The 24,051-nt window shown below is 32.3% G+C and overlaps 1 protein-coding gene across 3 annotated transcripts in view; it reads left to right on the forward strand.

Annotated features, from left to right (window-relative positions):
• The first annotated feature begins 4,175 nt into the window (after window positions 1-4,175).
• The window catches only part of LOC113514046 (sodium- and chloride-dependent GABA transporter 1), a 28,245-nt gene continuing 8,369 nt past the window's right edge, over window positions 4,176-24,051 (forward strand). The window contains exons 1-5 of one of the 3 annotated variants that reach the window (XM_052897127.1): window positions 4,176-4,265; window positions 16,899-17,124; window positions 17,595-17,866; window positions 20,714-20,815; window positions 21,349-21,523. In XM_052897127.1, coding sequence (XP_052753087.1) covers window positions 17,054-17,124; window positions 17,595-17,866; window positions 20,714-20,815; window positions 21,349-21,523 — 620 coding nt within the window. In that variant the 5' untranslated portion in view covers window positions 4,176-4,265; window positions 16,899-17,053. The other 2 variants (XM_052897125.1, XM_052897126.1) reach the window with 2 other exon arrangements.

Below are 24,051 nucleotides of genomic sequence, written 5' to 3' on the forward strand. Positions count from 1 at the left end.
TGAGATTATTTATACAGTGAAACATTTTTATTCTTCACATTAAAAATTTAGGGAAAATATAAACTGATATTTTTTTTTAATTTATTTATTTATTTTAGACAACTTGGATCCATGTTTGTTAGTAAGTGTACTTAAAAACTATGTTAATTAATTAATTACTAATAATGATCTAGTCCTCTCGGCGAGCATTCTCACGAGAGGACTATCTAAATTATTTACAAACATGTTCAGTCTATCGCTATACTTCTAAAATATTTCTAATAAAAACTTTTGTTCTTATTTAAATTTTTGATTTGTAACCATTTGATATGGGGTTCCATAAAATGAAAGATATTAGTTGAGTGTTCCGTTATCTTAAAAGTTTAGGAACCACTGGTCTAGCAAACAAATTTACGGCTTATAGAATGTGGTAACCGTTGCCTAAATAATTGAACAGCAGTTAGACATCACAGAAAGCATTGTAAGGACTCGTGGATTATCGTATTTGAAGACTTAGATCCTATGCCTCTGTATCTTGTCAGTTTATTAATAATAATAAGAAATTATAATGTACATATATTAATAAATAAATAAATACATTGTGAAGTACCCGTATGCCTGGCAATAGGTACAAACTCAGCTTTTGCTGAACTGATGTGCGTTCAGCGCTGATTTTCAGTTTGCACCTACACGGGGCACCGTTTAATTATCAAATATTTATACATATATACAATATATAGAGAATAAAGAATAGAAGAGGCAAAATGCTGGACTATCCTATTCGACGATTTTTTAAAGAACATAATAGAAGGAAAGATAGAGGGCAAAAAAGGAAGAGGAAAACCGAGGAATAGCATATATAATGGGACAGATAAAAGAAACACTAGGTGTCATGTCGTATAGGGAAGTCAAGGATATGGCCTGGGATAGAACTGGCTAGAAGAAGATGCATGAATTAGTTGCACCGAGAAGAGGAAACTCTTAAATGAAAAGAATATGATATATAGATGTTACACAAAAAGAGATTTATTGGTTTATTTATTTATTGTCATATTCCATTTTTAAAACTTATGTTTTTTTTTTATTCAATGTCTATGTACAAACGTAACGGGAAATTAATGAACTCATTGTGTTTTTGTCATTTTACTTTGCGTCACAGCATCTCGTCTCGAACCGCCAAACGCCCCCTGAAGAAGACATCCGGATGAAGTCGTAACAATTGTCGGAAACAACAAAAAAAAAACAATTTCATCAATTTCCTATTACATATGTATATAGACATGTCCCAGTCTTCAAACTGAATCATTGCCAAATAAGAGGACTAAGTTACCATAAGATAAGGTAAGGTAGTCTATTTCAGTTTAAAGGGCGAGCTATGACAATGATTTTACAGGATACAGAGACGTAAGATCTTAGTGCTCAGATATGGTAGCAGAAAAGGGGTTACAGAGTGTTCTTGGAAATACAATAACGTCCCCATTACTGCTTTTTTATTGCAATTTAGAATGACAAGCAAGCTGACGGTCCACCAGATGGTAAGTGGTAACAGTCGCCTATAGACATAAGTATACTGTTTCACTCATGATACCTCCATGCGTTGCCATTCCAGAAGACTCAGGTGTTATTCCTCTGTATCCTGTAAATTTACTGCCATATCCCGCCCCTCAAACCGAAACACAGCCATGCAAACACAACTGTTTCACGGTAGAAACACGAATGGGACAGAGGTAAGAGGAACTTAGTAACTTAGTCCTTTTACTTCATTGCCAAGTAAGAGGACTATATTACCATAAGGCAAGGTTCTCTATTTAAGTTAAAAGTTATGGCAAATAGTTTATTGGCTACAGAGGCGTAAGATCTTAGTTCTCAGATATGGTAACACATAAGGGGTACTATGGGCGTTATAGAGAGCTCTTCGAAATATAATATCTTCGTTCCTTATCAATTTTGTAATTTCTAATGTTTTTTTATGGAGCTAGAAATAGCTTGTTGCTAAGCAAGAGAGAGACTTTGTACAAAAGTCGATTGCTTGTGTACCTCTGTCCTATTAGTGTTTCAACCGTGAAGCAGTTTTGTTTGCATTGCTGTGTTTCGGTTTGAAGGGTGGGATATGGCGTGAATTTACTGGGTACAGAGGAATAACACCCGAGTCCTCAGGAATGGCAACGCATGGGGGGTATCATGGGCGAAACAGTATACTCTGTTATGTCCATGGTACTGCTCATGTCTATAGGCGACGGTTATCACTTTCCATCAGGTGGGCCGTCAGCTTGTTTGCCGTTCTAAGTTGTATAGAAAAAAAAGCAAAATCTACTTATATTTGAATTTAGTACGTCACTTCACATTCTAAGTTCAAATATTTTTAATCGAATGTGTCTACGAAACATCTTGCTGTATACCAGTGTGGTTTATTACTAACAAGCGATCCGATCCGGCTTTGCACGGATACACTCTTAGATAGAATATGAATGCATTTGCACTTGTTGATAGAAACATAAATTAGCAATTTATATTAGCTTTAATTTTTTTTTATTTGCCGTGCGGTCCCGGCATAGAATGGGCCGTCCCTTTCTCGTGTGTGCTGTAAGAGGAGATTAAGAGAATTTAATGAGGGATGGTCAGTAGATGTTCCCCTTAAAATATCACCAGAGTCTTACTGCAGTTGCCAACCCGCTTGCCAAGTTTGACAACTACTAATAAAATCCCCCTCATGGAGGTGGCCAATGTTCACCAGTGAACAGTTAACGGCTGAAATGATGATAAAATTGGAGGGACCAATTAAATTTTCCTTCTATGGTGGTAACCATAATTAATCGTTTATAACGAAAAAACGTTTATAAAAAAAATCAACATTGTTATAGACTATTTGTTATATTTGATATTGCACGCGTTCATAGGCTACGGTAGCCATTTACCATCAGGTGGGCTGTATGCTTGATCACCACCTCATTGGTATAAAAGAAAGAAAAAAAAAATAACTGCAAGGAATTTCGTGTAAATCTGATATATTTTATGGTATATACTAATAAAAACAGACGTGCCGTTATAAAAGAGCCGAATTAAATCTAAAACAAAGGATAACAACAGAGACGCGGTATTTAGCAAATTGCATTCACAGAGTAAACATTCAGAAAATTTTATCTAACCACACACGAATAAGAATAATATTTATGCTTATGACATAAAGTCGATAATCGGTTGTGGCAGTGGCAAGGACTTTGTGTTCGGAAAATGAGTGTCGTTAAACTTTAAAAGTTTAGTTTAAATTGAAATGTGCTTTAACGTATATAAATAAAGTTCAATATTAAATATATTAAGTTTCCAGTTGAGATCTTTCAGTAAAGGATCACAGTTGAATCTCTTACTACGAATACAGAAATATTTTAATAGAAATTTTTACAAATATGTTTTTTTCCAGTGGGTGATAATGTAATGGTAACCCTACCTACGCTATCGGTATACATCGGCGGGACACCAGTGAAGAATGATAGGTGAAGATGAAGCAGGTCAGTTAGCCCATCGTGACGAATTCAACAAGAATTGTTCACGATGCTTTCCAGGGGGAACCACGTGGAGGTCGACCTAATAGGGTATATTGCTAGCAATGGGGCTGTCAAACTATATTGCTAACGATCCCTTTCCCCTAATACAAATATGATTGTAACGGTGTGTAATATTTTGTGTACGGTATAGTACATTGAATAATTTGGTTCGAATCCGGTTCGAAGGATCAATATTTGGGGCAGGTGTAGTGCAACAGAGTTACCAAGGCGGGAATATTTGAAAATACATTGTACTTCTTTAATGCGATGAAAATAGATTGGTACAGGGATTTAATAAATATATTATTCAAATATTTATTAAAGCTCAAAAAAGGTTCTAATGACGAGTAAACTTAAAAAAATTGCCGGGAAAAATGTAAAAAGTTCATTGCCCTCGCTCGATACAAATTATGTTCACTGCAGGTTTGAACGTTTCAATCAAATATTGATGTCAAACACATCAATCAAAACAGCGTTTGACAGAAAGACGTCTGTTGGGTTAGCTAGTTAGTTTTTTTTTTTTTTTAATATCTTTACGGCTTAGTTAGAAATTTTCATAAAAGGATGCAATAAATGTGAGAACCTTTGGTACGTGGAAAGGACACGCTTTCTCACGCATGCGCAAACTCCAGGATGCTGGCAACCAAATCCTTTTGTCTACAATCGGATGCCATCTGCCCTCAGGGATGGTTTGCGAAGAGAAATACCCTGTATTAGTATAGATTTAAGAGACGCGGGCAAATTGTAAGTAAAGTTCGAGTTATATTTTATTTTCTGTGTTTTATTTTTTGTAATTGTAATTTATATTTATTTATTTACCCAATTTTATACGAGACTGATGATCTGTATTTGTAATTAGTCTATGTCTTGTAATTATGTATTTGTGTCTTTATTTTGTGTTCGTGTGTGTGTGTGTGTGTGTAACGCAAGATTATTCTTAACTAGCTTTGGCCCCCAACTATGCTTAGATTTTACGAATGAAATAAAACGTAGATAACATCAGATTTTGAGTTAGAACTTCAGGCATACAACTATGAAACCTAATATATCTAATAAGGCGCAGTAGTTTTGGCATGAGATTCAAACAAGCATACCTGTAGACAAATTAAAAAAAAACAAACAATATAAATATTTTAAATGACTTCTATGTACAGATATCGTCTAATTCAATTATATTATATATTAATTTAAGAATATATTTTAAAAAATAGTTTACAATCGTGTCAAAATTAGTATGAGAATAATAAGGAAATAAATATCTATTATTGATTCCGAAAATAAAAGTTTGGAGTATTTCTTTTGGATCTTAATTCTATAAATTATAAAAAAAAAAAAAATAGATAATATACCCAAACTCCCTTATTCATTGAGACTATAGCACTAACGAACCTTAGGGAGACTTTGTACAAAAGTCGATTGTTTGGGTACCTCTATCCCATTCGTGTTTCTACCGTGAAGCAGATGTGTTTGCATGGCTGTGTTTCGGTTTGAAGGGTGGGATATGGCATGAGTTTACAGGGTACAGAGGAATAACACCTGAGTCCTCAGGAATGGCAACGCATGGGGGGTATCATGGGCGAAAGAGTATACTCTGTTATGTCCATGATACTGCTCATGTCTATAGGCGACGGTTACCACTTTCTATCAGGTGGGCCGTCAGCTTGTTTGTCATTCTAAGTTGTATAAAAAAAATAGTTCTTTCGGGCGTATTAAGGTTGCTTAAGGGAAATCAACATGCGCATAATATCTTTGGCGTTACAGGTGTCCATAGGCTACAGTAACTCTGTTTACTATCAGACTGGCTGTATGCTTATTTGCCACCATAGTTGTATAAAAAAATCTATTTAAACTATTACACAGTTTTGTTACTTTTAAACTGAGAATTTAATATAAAAGAAAGAGATGAAAAATGTTCAATAGCTAAAATAGGTTTGTGTGGGGATTGATATTTTATATAGAGAATGTTATATGGCCGTATAACCCTACCAATTTCAAATACAACCTGCTTGCATACTTTCTATATAAACTGTGTCCAATATGTAATCTAGTAATGTAAAATTTATTATTGACAAATAATTAACACATCAAACATTTTGCTATGAATTGACAAAAATGGTAACTGATGGTGTATCTTTCGTCCTTTTTTTACTAATTATATTTGTATAAGAAGAAAGGAGACAATTATATGATTTACAATTTTTAATTTATCATTCCTTCTATGTAATACCTTGTTCTTAAGTACAGAGACACTCCGTCCAGATAACCCAATATAAACAAGAATAGGACAGAGGTATCCAATCAAACGACTTTTCGACAAAATCATATTTTGTACATATATGTTATTTGTATTTGATTCAAATTGAAAAAGAGGATAGCCTTATTGCGATCAGAAATTTAAGATCCTTTGCCACAATTGAAGTCGGCTTATTTTTTTGAAACTCAATCTAATTATTCTGTCAATAAACAGATATGTATACGTATATAGGCTGAAGTCTATATCATTAATATCCTTTCAAGGGACAGTTTGACAGCTCGACAGCAGGACACGCTGTCTTAGAAAGGGAGGCACGAAATTGTTATGTCGATTTTCGACCCGTATTGAGAAAAAAATATTCATTTTTATTGGTGGGACGCACCCCTATATATTTTGTTCGATAAATAAAAAATATATTAATTATTACGAAATACGCCGACGAATGCACAAGACGTTTCGGCATATTAATTAAATTTACATTATTTAAAAAGAGAATATGAAATGTTTAGACATATTATTTAAATTTAGAAAACGGAATAAAACGAATTTAATTTGAACGCGAATTATAACGAAAAATTGGAATAGAATGTTTTTTTTTTTAATTGGATACCCACGTGGGCACAAGTTTTTTTTTAATGGATGATAATAGAATGGTAACCCCGCCTTCGCTAAAGGTATACGCTGGCGGGGCACCAGTGAGGGGTAATAGGTGAAATGAAAAGACATATTAGTTAAATTATCGTGGTGAATACACTTGGAATTCAACATGATGGTGTCCAGGGGGGACCACATGGAGGTCAACCTGACAGGGTATTTTGCTAGTAATGTGACTGGTACTCTGCATTATTAATAATCCTTTCCCCCCATGAGAAACAAGTTACCGAATATCTGGGGATATAACCCAGTACACCCAGACCAGTATCAATTTAGAAAAATTCGTTTTTTAAATTGGCCGGGACTCGGACCCGGGAACTCATTACGAAAAACATTGCGTTTGCCACACCGTGACGGAGAACGTTTCGTTTCTCTAAAATGTGCAACTTCAATCGTAAATATATGGGATTACTCGTGTGAAATATTCTTGATATTATGTGTATTATTGCAAAAATATTTTTTAAATAATTGATAATAAAACATAGCAATTAAAAAAATAAAACTACAAACAAATTAAAAACCTTTTAATTTGAAAGTAACTTAAAAATAATGCTGACGTCAATTTTAATCATAAATAAATAAAAGTCAGTAATAGTGGAACACAGTAATGACCATTAAGGATTACGTTATGACCCAAATATCTGACAAAAAAAATAAGAAAAAGGCGGGAAAATATAAAAAAAAATAACAACAATGGCGTCAGAGGACATGAAAAGGATTCGGTCCCTCATTCACGAGGGAAACTCCATTGAATCTGAGACTTTTTTTATATACAACATTCATAATATTCATAGCTATTCTATAATGACAGCGGTTTTGATATGTGCCTTTAAATATATTGGGTATGTTTTTTTTTTCTCAGAGGAGAAATATGTATATTAATAAATCTATCTATCTATCCTATTTAAGAGCTGCGCTCTTGTCGGTGGAGCTCTTGACACTCACTACGATTTTCAGCGAGTCTTTTCACCTCTTGATACGACACGACACCGACTCCTTCCTTGATCTGCCTGATATAACTATGTCTCGATCTCCCTCTTCCCCTCCTTCCTTCTATCTTACCTTCTATTATAATGTTCATAAGTTCGTCGTGTCGTATCAAGTGTCCCAACATTTTTCCCCTTCTGTCCTCAATAGTTCTAATAATTTGTCTTTAGAAATTAAATAGGAAATAAAAAATATTAGCTGAATATGGAACTGTGGGGTAAAGGAATTGTTAGTAATGGAGACTAAGAATCCCATTGCTAGCAATATACCCAACCAGGTCGACCTCCTCGCGGTTCCCCCTGGAAACTATCATGGTTAATTCCTGATGAATTCATCATGATGGGCTAACTGGCCTGTTTTCATTCTCATCTATCACCCTTCACTGGTGCTCCGCCAGCGTATCCCGTTAGCGCAGGCGGGGTTGCCATTTTCACCCATCAAAAAAAAAAAAAATATGGAACTGTTTACGTATTCTATAAAAACTTTGTCATTACCTAATCATCATATCAGCCTTTAACTGTCCACTGTTGAACATAAGCCATCATCTATTCGAAGCAAATAAAGTTTTCTATTCTATGTATCGAAAAAAAAGCATATGTACGAAATATTTTTTAAACGCATTATATTAAAATAATTATTTCTTAATTCCTAGCAATTTTACAAGCAATCCTGCCTCCTCCCATTTATAATATTAGCAAGAACAGCATGGGTAAATTCTTAGTTTTACCATACATACGATTAACGGCTTCGATTTACAAGAATTTACAAGCACTTTTAAATATATATATATTTTTAAATCCAATACAGTGTTTGGACAGTAGTTATCTGTTGAGAAGAGCCCGCAAGAAACTCAACAGTTACTCTTTTAAATCTCTGTTAACATATATATTATAAGTACACATATATTTACTTAAATGATGACTATGCTTGGTCATTAAAGTCCCGTGCATGATCGAGTAACATAATGCACGCTTATCATTCAAGTAATCGTTTAGAATGTAATAGGATTTGTTCAATCAGATTGATATATATATATATATATCTAATATATAAAATTCTCGTGTTGCGGTGTTTGTTACCAAACTCCTCCGAAACGGCTTTACCGACTGTTATAAAATTTTGTGTGCATATTGGGTAGGCCTGAGAATCGGCCAACATCTATTTTTAATACCCCTCAATGATAAGGGTGACCCACCCCTAAAATTTTTTTTTATTATTTTAACAAATTTTTACATACATACAACTTAAAATTTTCATCGTTTTACGATCAACCCCTGTATTTTAATTGCGATTTTTATATTTCGTAATAAGTGGTAAAACAACGTTTACGGGATCAGCTAGTATATATATATATATATATATATATATATATATATATATATATATTTTCTTCCACAACACGGTAAATATATCTTGTCTGCTATCTTGTTGCTAGGTAGTTTGCGAACGATCAAATAAGAGCTGTTTTAAAATAGTACAAATGCTCCCTAACCATAATCGGCCAAAATTGCGGACTTGCCTGTCAAATCATTGAGACACAATGACGTTTACGACTCGTAACGCGTGGTGTTGTCCCTGGTTTTGTATGCATATACATATAACTTTTCTAATTTAACCGTTTATTTCTCGTTTTAACTTTTATCTAACATAAGCCACTTCTTCCTGATGTAGATGTCTTTTACTTCGTTTTACAATTAAATTAAATCTTATTTTTTTATAAAATAATATAAATATACTAACAATTACCTGCGACTTCGTCTACGTGGCCGGGATGTGCTCACTGACCGGAATGGAAAATTTTAATATTCTTCTCTTCCCATAAAGTAGATTCATTGAGTATCTACACAAGGGATTTGTGAATGAACACGGACAAGGAAATCTTGCAGTCGAATATTGTAGTGTCTCTTTCAACCTTGATATTAGCAAAGTAATCGGAGCCGCGATGGAACCATAATATGAAAAAAATCCTTATATAATATTTTAAACGTGAAAGTATGTTTGTTTGTTTGTTTATTACTTTTTAGCGTCTTAACAGTAATGTTCAATTATTACGTAATCTAGTATATACGTACTCTATGGGAAGAGAAGAATATTAAAATTTTCCATTCCAAATATAAGTAAAATGAAAACTGAGAACCTGAAAGAAAATTAAATGCAATAATTAATAGCTATTTGATACTTATAGTATGAGCCTTGCTTAGTTTTGCACTAGATGGCTCTTTGTATTACATAGTCCAGTTCGGATAACAGTCAGTTTAGACAACAATCGTGATATAATTACTTTCGGATCATCACGGGAGTAAGACTCTACCTCTAGGATCGTTAGACTTTATTCACTAGTGTAAATAATAATAATAAAAAAAAAGTAAAGACACCATATTTATTCAAATCTTTCCAGCCTTCGATTGCACGTCAGAGACATTAAAGTTAAATATAAGGGTTCGTTATTTTGATACGGAACCCTAAATACTGATAGTTACCATAAATATTAACATTTCAATAATCATAGTTGTTCTGTTTGTATCGAAGCATTTTATTATTTATGTATTTCCCAATATAAACAAATGTTTTCATATAAAAAGTTTCTTTGGATATTACTAAATCTTAATTGACCGTAAGCTTGTACTGAAATGAATAGACGGTTCACATTAGGTGTTCTCTGCATCTCTGTTAGAACTATATCCACCTTAAAGCGATTTAGAAAGTCTTACTATGTAGTTATTAATATCAATCTTAGAGTTAAAAGACCTATTTCACGTCCCCAATATAATAGTTATATATCTGAGCAGCGGGGCTATTAGTTCGCGATACCGTGTCAGGCGTATTGCTCTGCATGGACCCCTTCAACACCTTCCGGAGGGTCGAAATTGTCGCAACGAGCCAGCTCATAAATTCTTTCTACGGCTGACAGTTGCACAGTTCACATGTTCTTCATCCTGTGGTGTTTGCAATGTTAGCGGCCAACATCACATTCGTGTTGAAGCATGTGGCTGAACAACACACATTCGACAAAAGGTCCGCCATTTTGACGCAACGCAGGGAGCCGCCATTCCGTTAATACACCAACTTTAGAACAATGCATGTTGTGCGGTGTACTGTGTTCGTATTATTGTGTCTGTGATGCTGTGTGTGTGTTTTATTTAACAGTAAGTTGTTTTTGTGATTTTTTTTTATACATATATATATTTTTTTATCGAACATTGAAACGTTGCGTGGTTTGAAATACGAAACGTGCTGCGAACTAATTTGTTGGAATTTTGAAAATAACCGTCGCATCGGAGATATTCAGTAAGCAATAGACAAAATAATTATAAAAACAAAATTTAGTGTGTTTTAAATAAAAAATCTATTAATTTTAGGTTTCAATTGAGCTAACTGGTCTGATTTTTATTATAAATATACGTCCTAACAGATTATTATATGTATATGTAGTTTTTTTTTTTCAATGGATGGTAATGGAATGGTAACGCCTGTGCTAACGGTATACGCTGGCGGGGCACAAGTGAGGGATAAAACGGGAAAAAGAAAAGGCAGGTCAAGTAGCCCATCGTGATGCATACACTCGGAATTCAGCAGGACGGTTTCCAGGGGGGACAACGGGGGTCGACCTGTTAGGGTGTATTGGAGTGGTAATCCGCATTACTAACAAATCCCTTCTCCACACTAATTTTGTTATAGTTTGAAATAGCCTGGGAATTGGATAGAAGTTTCTTTAAATTTCTACTATATATTATTTATGAAAATATGGGACGAGGTTTAGATGTTTCTTCAATTGTTTATAAATGGCGGGATGGATTACGATTTTTTTTTGTTGGATGAAAATGGATCGGTAACTCCGCCTGCGCTAACGGGATACGCTGGCGGAGCACCAGTGAAGAGTGATAGATGAGAATGAAAACAGGCCAGTTAGCCTATCATGATGAATTCATCAGGAATTAATCATGATAGTTTCCAGAGGGAACCGCGAGGAGGTCGACCTGGTTAGGTATATTGCTAGTATTGTGCTTTTATAATTTGTATTTATAATTTGAGTAATTTTTACGTCCCTTTCGGTAGTATTTGTGCTTTGAGTTAATTTACAGTTTTCATGTTGCATGCCTTATATACCTAGTATCTTATATAAACGTGAAGATAATTGAAGTGTTTTCAGTATTAATACTTTGTATCTTCGAATATTCCTTATTTTTTAATGGGTGAAAATGGAATAGTGGCCCCATCTGCGCTATCGTTATACACTGATGGGACACTAATGAGGAATGATGATAGGTGAGGACTGACTTCAGGTCAATTAGTTAATCGTGACGAATTCAACAATCAGGTGGTCTACCATTAAATGAAATTCCGAATTTTCGCGCTCAATTTCGTGTTTTTGTTCGTACCGAAATCGACCCAGTAAATGGAGCTTAACATTTAGTTCATTATAAATCCAATCCTAATAGTCCAGAGGATCGATATGTTAACATTTTTAATAATTTTAAACGGCATGTATTATGTAATTTTAACATTAAATTTCTGTTTCGTTCGTCCCCGAAATTTTGGAAAATATTTCATGGTAGGCCCTCAGTTGATCGTAATGGATTCCAGGTGGGGGGAGGGGGGGGGGAGCGCATGAAAGTCGATCTGATTTAACCGCGAGATCGTGATATTGTCAGCAATTGAGCAGTTATTATACCCCGTTAGTAATGATCCCCTTCCTTCCAGACAAACAGTATTAGTCAAGTGTCCAAAATTTTTAAGCTACTAGCTTTTATACGTGACATTGTCGGCGTAGCGTTAATGGATCGGAGTGAAAAAGTAAAGTAATCTACGTATATATTATATTGAAATAATCTAAGTATACCAAATTTCATAGTAATTGGTTAAGCCATACAGATGTTAATATGAACAAATAACGTCACTAAGATATTGATCCACTCTGAAATGGTTTACAGAAATTCCCACGGGGACAAAAAGTAATTAGTTCTGTCAAATTTTAGTTTAGAAACTTTAAACTTTATGTATGTACCAATTGTGCTTCTATCGCATATAAATTACGCTTACGAGACAGCGATTAGATTTAAAAACTGTAATTTAGTTATACAATTACATGGCATAATGATACCTTATTTGTCAGAAATAGCAACCCTATTAGGATATGAGGACGTCACAGTGCATTCTGTGATATCCATGGTACTTGTTCAAGCGAAAGCATTTTCTATTAGGTGGGCTGTCTGTTTCTACCTTAATTTAAAATTACGAACTTATTCTGTGATAATTATATAATTATTATAATTAATATTTTTTTTTATTATATGTTATCTAAACTTAATTAAATTTTTACTTACAAACTTAAAATTTTTTTTATCATAATTATAAAATTATTTTATATTTGTTAAAAAAATTCTCTGAAGGGAAGAGAGTATATTGCCACTATAAATGCAAAATTGACGAACTATTACATAACGTTGAAAATATCAAACTGAAATTTCTTTACAAATTTTTTGTGTTAATAAATTTATCACTGTTATTTTTTTAGAGGAAACGACAAAGAGTAATCTATCTATCTCTTTCTTTTCGAGGTCTATTGAAAGTAGTACAACAGTGACAAGAGTTCAAGGATATCATAATAGACCGCCTCGATTTAGATACACCTAGTTATTCTATTAAAATCCTATCAGGACTAACTGGCTGTTATTATGTATTGATACATGAAATGTTGCCTACAGATATTAGAATGAGAGTTCGATATAGTTTGTCTCTGTTTAATAGGTATACCAGTGATGTATTAAGTGTATTTTTGGTCATGTAATCTACGGTTTTGTGGATTAAATATCAACTCTGGAAATAATCTTTAGGAACCACAATTTCCTTACGCTACTTTTTCTTTAATTATGTATCGATTTTGATGAATCTTCTTGTAGTTGATTGGTTTAATGCTAGTTTTTCAGCTGATTCTTTTTTTTTTGATATATTTGTTATTTTGCAACTTTGTCGGATAAACGGATATGGAAGATTACATTTTTTTTTATCTAAAAGTACCTATATATTGTAAAATTAGTGCCTTAGAAATTTTATTATAATCGATTCGGTATTTTAGTTTTTAAATCGAATTAATTGTTTCATCACTATTGAATGAGTTTTATTTTTTGTGGAACGAAATTTTAAATTATTTTGAATTAAAATCTTATTTCGTTAACAACCAACTGTTTTGAAATTCGAATTTAATATTATACTCATTTTTTAATAATAGACTAAGTAAAAATTAAGTTGATTTTATCCTTTCCTTTTTATTTAATAATTCTTGTAATAATCTAATATTTTAAAGAGTGATCATCTGAAAAGGTGAAGAGTAAAATCCTTGAGTTAATGCAATATTTTAAAGAGTGATCTAAATAATGCTTGCGGTTTTATTAAAGAAGTAAAATGTAGTTGCATATCGTAGAAACTATGATAATTAAATAAAAACAACGTGAAATAAAAAAAAAGAAGCATATATATATATATATATATATATATATATATATATATATATATATATATATATATATATATATATATATATATATATATAATCAGATTACTTTTTTAGTTATATATATATATATATATATATATATATATATATATATATATATATATATATATATATATATATATATATATATATATATATATATATATATATATATACAATATTATAATACAATACTAGTTATAATTGAAATAACAGAAATGTATTTATTTCGGAGATATAACATCGAACAACGTAAATACAAAAACCTCAAAGTTACTATCATACTTGGAAGGGGGTTTAAATAGGGATTTACTTGTTATGAACGTTCAAGGAAAAACAAACAAGGTCACATTGTGTATTGTGACCCAAAAACGAATGATAATATTTATTGGGAATTTATGTTACGGTGAATTTTGATAGGACCTTTGATTATATTGGTAGATAGAGTGTCTTCATACAAATCACTATCATATCAGCCTGTCTACTGCTGAACATAAGCTTCCCCTTTTGTTCTGCTAGGGGGTAGTTGCCACACTAGCAGGCAGAGAGGCAACTGTAGTTAGGTTTTAGAGATGTTTTAAAAGGGACGCTGCTGCCCACCATTGGCTCTCCCTTAGTCGCCTCTTACGAGACACGGGAAAGGTAGGAACGGCTCCATTCAAATGCTTCGCCAAAAGCAGGTCAACTTTTTTATCTATGTTGCGTTTTTTACTTAGTAAACGGAAGAAATTATATGAAGAAGGATATAGGAAAAAATGTCATCACCCATTTCGATATTGCCCATACCGGTCAGATATCTATATTAATTTTGATTGGGTTCTTTATTTTAATAGTTTATTTTCTATAATCTTTGTTTCATATATCCAACATTGGGCCAATATATAGATATTGGAACAATTGAACCTTGATCTGTCTGATGTAACTGTACTTTTGGTCTCCTCCTTCTTTCTATCTTACCTTATATCATATTTAGAAGATAAGATAGAAGAAAGTTCAAGAATTCGTCGTGTCGTATCAAGTATTCTAACATTTCCTCTTTTCTGACTTCAAAGTTTTTATAATTTGTCTCTTTTCCTTAAACCTAAGTAGGACCTATAGAAGGATAGGGAAAATTAGAAAAAATTGAATTCTGTCTTTTCAGCTAATTTTCTCCATCCTTCTCCAGCGTCATATTTCAAAGACTTTAAGTTTATCTGTTTCTTTCTCGGTTAATGTCTACGTCTTGCATCTTTATAAAGCTATATTCCAGATAAAGCTCCTGATATGTCGTTATCGACCGTCTTCAAATAGGAGGAGGTTCTCAATTCGGTTGTATTTTTTTTTGTTCGTTCAAAATTCAATTCAAATTCAAAATATCTTTATTCATGTACTCGTAGATTTATTCCAGACCCTTATGTTATGTCAAATCTACCGTCAGTTCGGAATGATTCCGAGGTGAGAAGAACTGACAAGATACTCAGCCCTATTCTTTTCAAATAAATTTTATATTCGTTTACAATAATATAGATTCATTATTAAATTCAAAAACTGTTATTTAAAAATTTGTTGCTTCATAACTCCGTCAGTTCTACACTGGTTTGGAAAATTCTTGTTTTTATCTGAAACTATACATTCTCATAAAAATTTTATCAAAATCAGTCTCAGTGGTTTAGTTTTTTAATCAAAATAACTGGGTTTTGTCACAATTGGAGTTAGTTTTTTCTGGGACACAATCTTTAATTATCTAGTAGCTTATGCAATTTAACAATCTTAAAGTAATAATAGCCTGTAAAATGTGTGTGTGTGTGTTTTTTTTTATAATAGTTATTGCTATATACTACCCAGACCTACTCAAAAGATTTCCTTAAATCCTTATTCGTCTAGGATTCTGCTGTTTTTGTTAGCGCAAAGTTACAATACCGTATTGTCTTATCTAGTATATCGTAAATAAAACCAAAATCTTCTTATATTCTTCGTTATATTGAAAGACAGAGCTCCCTGTCAATAATACGAGACAATAAGTCTATTTCTGGCCTTTTGTTTCTTTTTGTAAAGATTGTTGTATCATTTACTGCTTTTTTAAATAATACAAATTTACAAAATTTTATTAAAACAGATATTGTTAACGTTTTTGAAGTTTAATGTAAACGAACATCCACGGGATTTTTATACATTAAGCTAGGTACTTCCTTTGCGTCGTAAAAATGTACCTTATTTACTTTAATATAGGTGAAGCTTTATTGAGGCCCTTTCTGATTTTGTAGGATTTTAGCAGAATCTTTATTTTATAGCTATGGCTCTATGCAGACGGGGTATATTCTGTTCGCCAGCAGAGTTTTCCTTTGTATTTTTCTTTCATATTTGCTTTGTAAGTTTATAGTTCTGATTTGAGATAATCCTCGACGTAGTCTTAAGTCTGTAAAGTGAATCCCTAAAATTACATGTAACATTGCTGTACAATTTTAGAGGTACAATGTTAAATACTTGTTGTATACGGATCATACAGAGGGATATTATGTCCGTAAATAAAATAACCTTAGAATTTTTTTAATGGATCATAATGGAATGGTAACCCCGCCTGTACTAACAGTATACGCTGGTGAGGCACCAGTAAGGGGTGATAAGTGAGAGTTAAAAAGGAGGTTAGTTAGCCAATCGTGATGAATACATCTGGAATTTAGCATGATGGTTTCCAAGGGTGACCACGTGAAGGTCAACCTGACAGGGTATTTTGCTAGTAATAGGATTGGTAGTCTGCATTACTAACAATCTCTTTCCCCACATAACCCTAGTTTATCTCATCTTCTTACTCTAGGTTTTAGTCCAACACGAATGAGCCTACTGCCGTTGCTCGGAACAATTTAATATCATTGTTTGATCGAAAATTTAAATTAGTTCATAAAATGTTTGATACCAGTATGATTCAAACTTACGACCCTCGCGTTCCGTAATTCGAAGTCAGATATATAATAGAATATGTAATTAAGTTTGTATAATTTTTTTTTTATAGGTACGTAACTGACAGTGTTCCTGATCTAGTCCACGCATCCAAGTAAAAATGTTAATACAGTTCCCTTAATATAAATAAATAGACTAAAGAGAGATAAAGGTGAATACACTGACCACGGATTCGAGAAAGAAGTAGTGAGTGAAAAAGAAAAAGAAATGGACACGAAAAACGATGGACGTAGTGACGACATAGAATTAAGCGCGCAAGGAACTAGTAAAAAACCTAGGTAAGTAAATATTGTAATTATATGAAACATAATATAAATTGTTTAGAAGAATAATCACTCGTATGACAAACTCTAAATATATTTAATACTAAATAAAGAACACAACGTAATAAAACTGACAACAGAAAGAAAAGAATTAAAGAGTCAATAAATAAATTTTGAAGATACGTCTTGAATAAAAGTTAAAATATTTATAGCTTTGTTAAATGTTAAGAATAGTTAAAGATAATTAGAATATGAAAAGGGTTGAACAATAGTAAAATTATGAGTAAGTTAAATAAACAACATTAGAAAGATTTCCTCACTTACGTCTCTAGAAATTGTAAATCTTAAAATTAAACTCCCGAAAGCGAAAAAATATAAATATAAATAGAAGAAGGATAACTGGTCTCAATCTATAATATATATAAAAAAAAAAAAATAGAATAAAACTAGTTAAAAGAAATTTATTTCAATTATTTTTATTGCAGTGAAGTGGCAATCAAATCCGATTTACCTGAACGAGGATCATGGGCCAGTAAGCTTGACTTCATCCTTTCTGTCATCGGTCTGGCCATTGGTCTTGGCAATGTTTGGCGGTTTCCCTACTTGTGCTATAAGAATGGAGGAGGTGCTTTCCTTATACCCTACTTCCTTACCCTTATCCTGGCCGGCATACCTATGTTCTTCATGGAATTGGCGATGGGACAGATGCTTACTATTGGTGGATTGGGAGTATTCAAGATAGCGCCAATTTTTAAAGGTAAGTTCAAATATTAGTATGAAAATCATTCGAGTAAACTTCTCTTTAAGATCTAATTCATGACTCAATGTTATTTCATTATCTGCCAACTCAAGAAGGCTTATAGTAATTTTTCAATTTTATTGATACTTTGTAACTACTTGCCGAGAACTATATTCTGTTATTGCTACACAGTCTACACTTCATTCATTTCATTGAGATAGATTTAAAATTACCTGAACTTTATTAGTTAACCTTAGCTTATTATTAAAAATACTAGCTACCCACCCTAGCTCGCAAGATCTTGACAACTGCATCACTTATCGGTTTTATAATTGTCGTACCTTTCCGTCTGAACCCAACCTTATACATTCGAAGAAAAACGTTACATTCGAAGGACTATATGTACATTCACAAATTTGAATTGAAATCAGTTCGGCGATTTTGGTGATTTACAAACATACGATATTAACACTTTTATGTATTAACATATAGAAACCTCTTTCTACATCTAAGGTCTCGCACTTAAAAAAATAGCATTTTACGTATTCCTAGACATATCGTAGCGCATAATTAAAAGTTTAGCTTGCAACCTAGGGTTGGCACTAGATATTTTGGAGCGGGCAAAGATTCATCCGGTTCGATTTTAAATATATCTATGGCTGTAGTCCTTTCAAAATTTCAATTTTATCGAGAAAGAGATATTTTCATAATTACCTGTCGACATTAAACGGCAACTCTGAAAGCAATATTTCATCATGAAACAATTCACAAAGGCTCGAGATGTCATCTCAGTTGCACAATAGGAACAATTAGGGATTCAGGTTTGAGTCTCGACCCTTTTTAACGTCCGACATTATCTGAAGTTTCCGGGTGGTTGGTACGAGTGTGAAAGCTTTCAGCGATTTGTTGTTTTGTTTTCATTTAGAAAGTAAAATTAAATTAAGAGAGTATTAGAGTTGAGCAAATTCTTGCCTAATTTAGGTAGATGTGAAGATAATTTATAATTAAATGTGTATTATATATTATATAATGCAACTATATTATAATAAAAGAAAAAGCTAGATACCAGAGCACTGCAATTGATATCTGAACATGACGCTAATTTAGCATCACTATAATAGTTGATGAGAAACATAGATGCAGAAGACTAACCGTTCAAACAACAAATACTAGCTACATTATTGAGTCTTTTAATTTTAATCACTCCATTAGTTTTATATTATATGAAATGTAATGTAGTCTATAAATGAATTAAATAACTGCCTCCGTGTGCCGTCGTCTTTTGGAATTTTTTTCTTTAATCATTGGTATAAAGTCTTTTTCTAGACAAGAGTTAGATATGTTATTTCTGCATACGCATGACATGGATATCTTTTCTCATTTTTACTCAAGCATATACTTACGAAAATGTATCTACCGATATATAAGATTCGTCAACCGTGGTTGAATCTTTGATACAATGTGTAACTTTAAACAATTTGTTAGATTTTAATAAATGGAATATCTGTCTGTGTTAGATTTATTATGATTGGAGTAATCTACAACATAGCCATAGAATGATATTGTAAAATAAAGAAGGCATTAAGATTAACTTATTTTTATATGAATCAACAGCTAAAGCAGTGTAGATATAAAATGGTAATCTTTAAGATAAAATATTACTGATTGATATATATTATCTTAGTGTATTCCCTAATACTAATTTCTTAAACAAAAGATGTAATAGATGTGAATGTTTACCTTATACTATATTGCATATTTTGTTAAATTACGTTCCATATGAGGAAAGCTAAATGACCCATGTAGTTAAGAGACATCTCTGCACTTGGGTCTTAAATCAGCTTGGCTTTTAGATTAGTGTCAATTTATTTCAGTAACATTACATATTTTTAGTACATCGCTTATAATGGATTGAAACTCTAATGATAATGTTAGATTTTTTAACTGAATATTAGAAGTGTTTTGAGTCGATATTTGTTTATCTCTTAAAATAATTACCATCAGCTACCTACCCTTATCTCAGTCCCATTTGGGGTCCACATAATTTTTTTTCTCCATCCTACTCTATTTGCAGTCATTTCTGCATTCACTCCTATTCTGGCCATATCATCTTTCACATAGTCCATTCATGTCTTTTTAGGTCTTCCTTTGCCCTTATAGCAATCTCATCTCTTAGAATCATGATGTAATATTTAAAGTCTGGAAAATAAAAAAAATATGTCTCTATTATGTTGTTATCATGGGTATTCCAGGTTATATCCCCAGATTTTTGTTGCCTAGCTCCTCATAACACAGATTATTCCAATTTGAGGATCAGGCAACCGGTGTGGTTGTATGGCACTCATTACTGTAAAAAAGTAAATTGTGATCTTTATAAGTTCAACTTCATATCTTTATCACGTACTTACTTACTACTTTTTTCTTGTTATAAGTTAAAGTATTTTTATTTCAATAGAAATATCAAAATAATTCTTCAAATTTTAACATAAATTTGGAACTATTTGTATATATGTTATTATTATCTTGATCACTTTTTATCATCGCACCGCTTGCCATCGACAGGGAATTCATTCTCACACGCCTGAACCTAAATGGTCACATACAATATAGTTTTAAAGGAATTTTCTCCCGCGTATGCTCAGACTGTGGATTAAGATCCCTGCCGAGATTTTTACTAGATACTATAGTAAGGGGTTCTTCAAAAATATTAAGTTTTCTGCAGGGTCAGCAATGCGCATGTGATTACCCTAGTGTTGTAGACATCCATAGGCTACAGTAACTGTTTACCATCAGACGGCTTTTTGCCATCTTCGTGGTATAAAAAATTACCTCATTTGTTTGTACATTTTTGTCAAAATTATTCAGGTATTGGATATGCGGCAGCGGTGATGTCCTGTTGGATGAATGTTTACTACATCGTGATCCTCGCTTGGGCTATCTTCTACTTTTTCATGTCTATGCGATCAGGTTAGTATATATATGATTTAGAATAGAAACAGAGAGAAAAAAAAATATTTTTACTACATTATTTTTAACTAATATGATAACTATACTGTGCTTATGTATCTCGACTGTAACTGTCATTATATAACAACTGTATTTAAAAATAACAGAATCCCATCGTGCCTCCGATCGCACTATTTATAACTGCGGCTCTCCATCCAAAGGTTACCTGGAAGAGATCGCTTTTAGCGATAAGGTTGCCCATTGTTTTCTCAATGTGAAAATTTCTTGTAATTGTTTGTATCTAAAATAAGTTTACTACTGTAATATTTTAGAGGAAACAATAAAGAGTATCTATCTATTTATTTATCTCTTTATTTGTACTAAATAGATTTATAATATTGTCTAATATTTAGGCAAGAAAAGGTAAAGCTATAATTTTATATGCATTAGCGTGTGAAAATAAAAAATTGAAAGGAGTTTCAAATCAAATTTCCTTAGAATCCATTAAGCTAATATTATTATATCTTTGGTATTAATACAATACAATATTTTAGATGTCCCATGGCGAACTTGCGACAACTATTGGAACACTGCCACTTGTGTGAACCCCTACGACAGGAAGAACCTCACGTGCTGGTCGTCACCGGTCGACATGAGTACATTCTGCATGCTCAATGGAAAGAACATCAGCAAAGCTGTCCTATCTGACCCCGTCAAGGAGTTTTGGGAGTAAGTACATACGGTTCATATGTTAATTTTATACGTAGGTGAATTGCGAGAGCTCAGTAGCGTCATGGGTGAGGCTGTTTTATTGTTATTGACATGTTTAATAAACAAATTTGATATGACATTAATTACAGAGGCCACAGCCAGAGGTTTAAAAAAAAATGCAATTTAGATTAAATTTGTTTATTTGCCAGAACATTGTTTTTTACAGATATTGATCCATTGTGAAGTACAATGTTCGCCTTATAGTCATATATCTCCTTTATAACCTTATATATTTAATATAATATAATTTTACCAGAGAGACTTTGTACAAAAGTCGTTTACTTGGGTACCTCTGCCCCATTCGTGTTTCTACCGTGAAGCAGTTGTGTTTGCATGGCTGTGTTTCGGTTTGAAGGGTGGGATATGGCGTAAATTTACAGGGTACAGAGGAATAACACCTGAGTCCTCAGGAATGGCAACGCATGGGGGGTATATTGGGCGAAGCAGTATACTCTGTTATGTCCATGGTACTGCTCATGTCTATAGTCGACGGTTACCACTTTCCATCAGGTGGGCCGTCAGCTTGTTTGCCAATCTAAGTTGTTTAAAAAAAAATAGATATATAAAATTATTATATTAAATATTTTTATAATTAATTATGACTATGTGATACTTCCACGATGGATGAATCAATTCTGAAGTCTTTTGGTGAGGTGCCCACCTGGGCGAGGGAGGTTAGGTGTTCGCGTTGTCGCTTCTGATTCGGCAACTTTCTTAAAAGCGTACCGAACACGGAATGCTGACTGTGCGGCACTGATGAAGCAACATTACAGGGTTGTCACTGTATGCAGATTCAGGGTTGTCACTCTATGTGTGTATATGTCACTCATTCTTATTAAATTTTCCATATTATATTATGATTCTATTATGATATTATATTATACGAGTTTATTAACAAGAAAAATAATTTTATTTCTTTATCGTTCATTACAATACATTGTAACAGAGAACTAGATTTTGCATACTAGCGCCACTATTTTTTTTTTACTATTGGAATAAAAGTTTTATTAAAAGCGGTTGAGTGGTTTTAAATATTATCGTGAATGAATAGCGATCGTGAATCTGATTTTTTTATCTATTAAGAATATTAATTACAAATAAAATTTCTTTAATTATCTTAAATCCATTTTTTAATAAATTTGTATGGTTAATTTTTTAACAAATATTAATTGGTTAACAATTAGTATAATGTAATAAATGCAATAGTTTGTAACAATGGATATATAGATACATATATATATATATATATATGGATGAGAGGATGCATGGATGTTTGTTACTCTTTCACGTAAAAATTACTGAACCGATTTGAATAAAATTTGGTACACGGATAGGTTATGTCCTAACTTAATAGATAGGATACTTGATGTACTGATTCGGTGAAACTCTGAGACATAATAATAATAATAATAATAATAAACAGATTTATTTCTCTTCACAATTCATTACAGTGAAATACAATGCTTATTTTAAACAAATTATAAATATAATTGAGAGAGACTGGTGCCTGAGATAGGTATAAGAATACCTGTAATATATAAACAATAATATATAACATATACATACCTGTAATATATAACATATACATAGCTAGTAATATATAAACAATATTAGGCAATATATGATATATATTAAACGCAGAAGTAAAAGTAAACGCAGTGTAGGACGACCCCCCACTATATTGAGTGACGGCCTGATATGCATTGCAGGGAGTCAGTGGATGTAGGTGGCTCAGGACCGTTCTATATGGCAGTCTATATATATTATGTCCAGCAGTGGACGGATTATATATATATATATATATATATATATATACATATATATATATATATATATATATATATATATATATATATATATATATATATACATAAGTTATTATTTGTTTGTTATCTTTGTCCCACAAATTTTCTATACCTCACTGATTCACTATAACTTACCCATGTTCGAAATAGAGACTAATATATCGTGAACTATGCAGAAAACGTCTAGACAGCAATAACGTCAAGTTATGAATAAATTAGTGAAAGACAAATCAATAATATGAATATGAAATATGAATGTATTATCGCTTCTCAATCTTTGAAAACATAACATATGTGGACGAATTATAATTACTCTAAAGATAATATAAAAGATATATATGTTGAGAAATACTTAACACAGTTCATTATTTACTCTTACGTGTTAATTTGTCCAGTTTCCTACAAATCTTACAAGTTACATTTATCCTCGTTAATCAACATATCCTGGTCACGAATTAGCCTGGTCATTATTATTTAGATGCCATTAAATTTAAAGCATTCTTATTTAGAAGGCATAAAATTAAACATATATTTATTAAGACGTCATTAAATTCAATATATTCTTATTTAGACGCCTTTAAATTAAACATATTCTTATTTAGACGCCTTTAAATTAAACATATTCTTATTTAGACGCCTTTAAATTAAACATATTCTTATTTAGACGCCTTTAAATTAAAT

The sequence above is a fragment of the Galleria mellonella genome, unplaced genomic scaffold (assembly GCF_026898425.1).
Source record: "Galleria mellonella isolate WM207_F2 unplaced genomic scaffold, CSIRO_AGI_GalMel_v1 utg352, whole genome shotgun sequence".
Taxonomy (NCBI): Eukaryota; Metazoa; Arthropoda; class Insecta; order Lepidoptera; family Pyralidae; genus Galleria; species Galleria mellonella.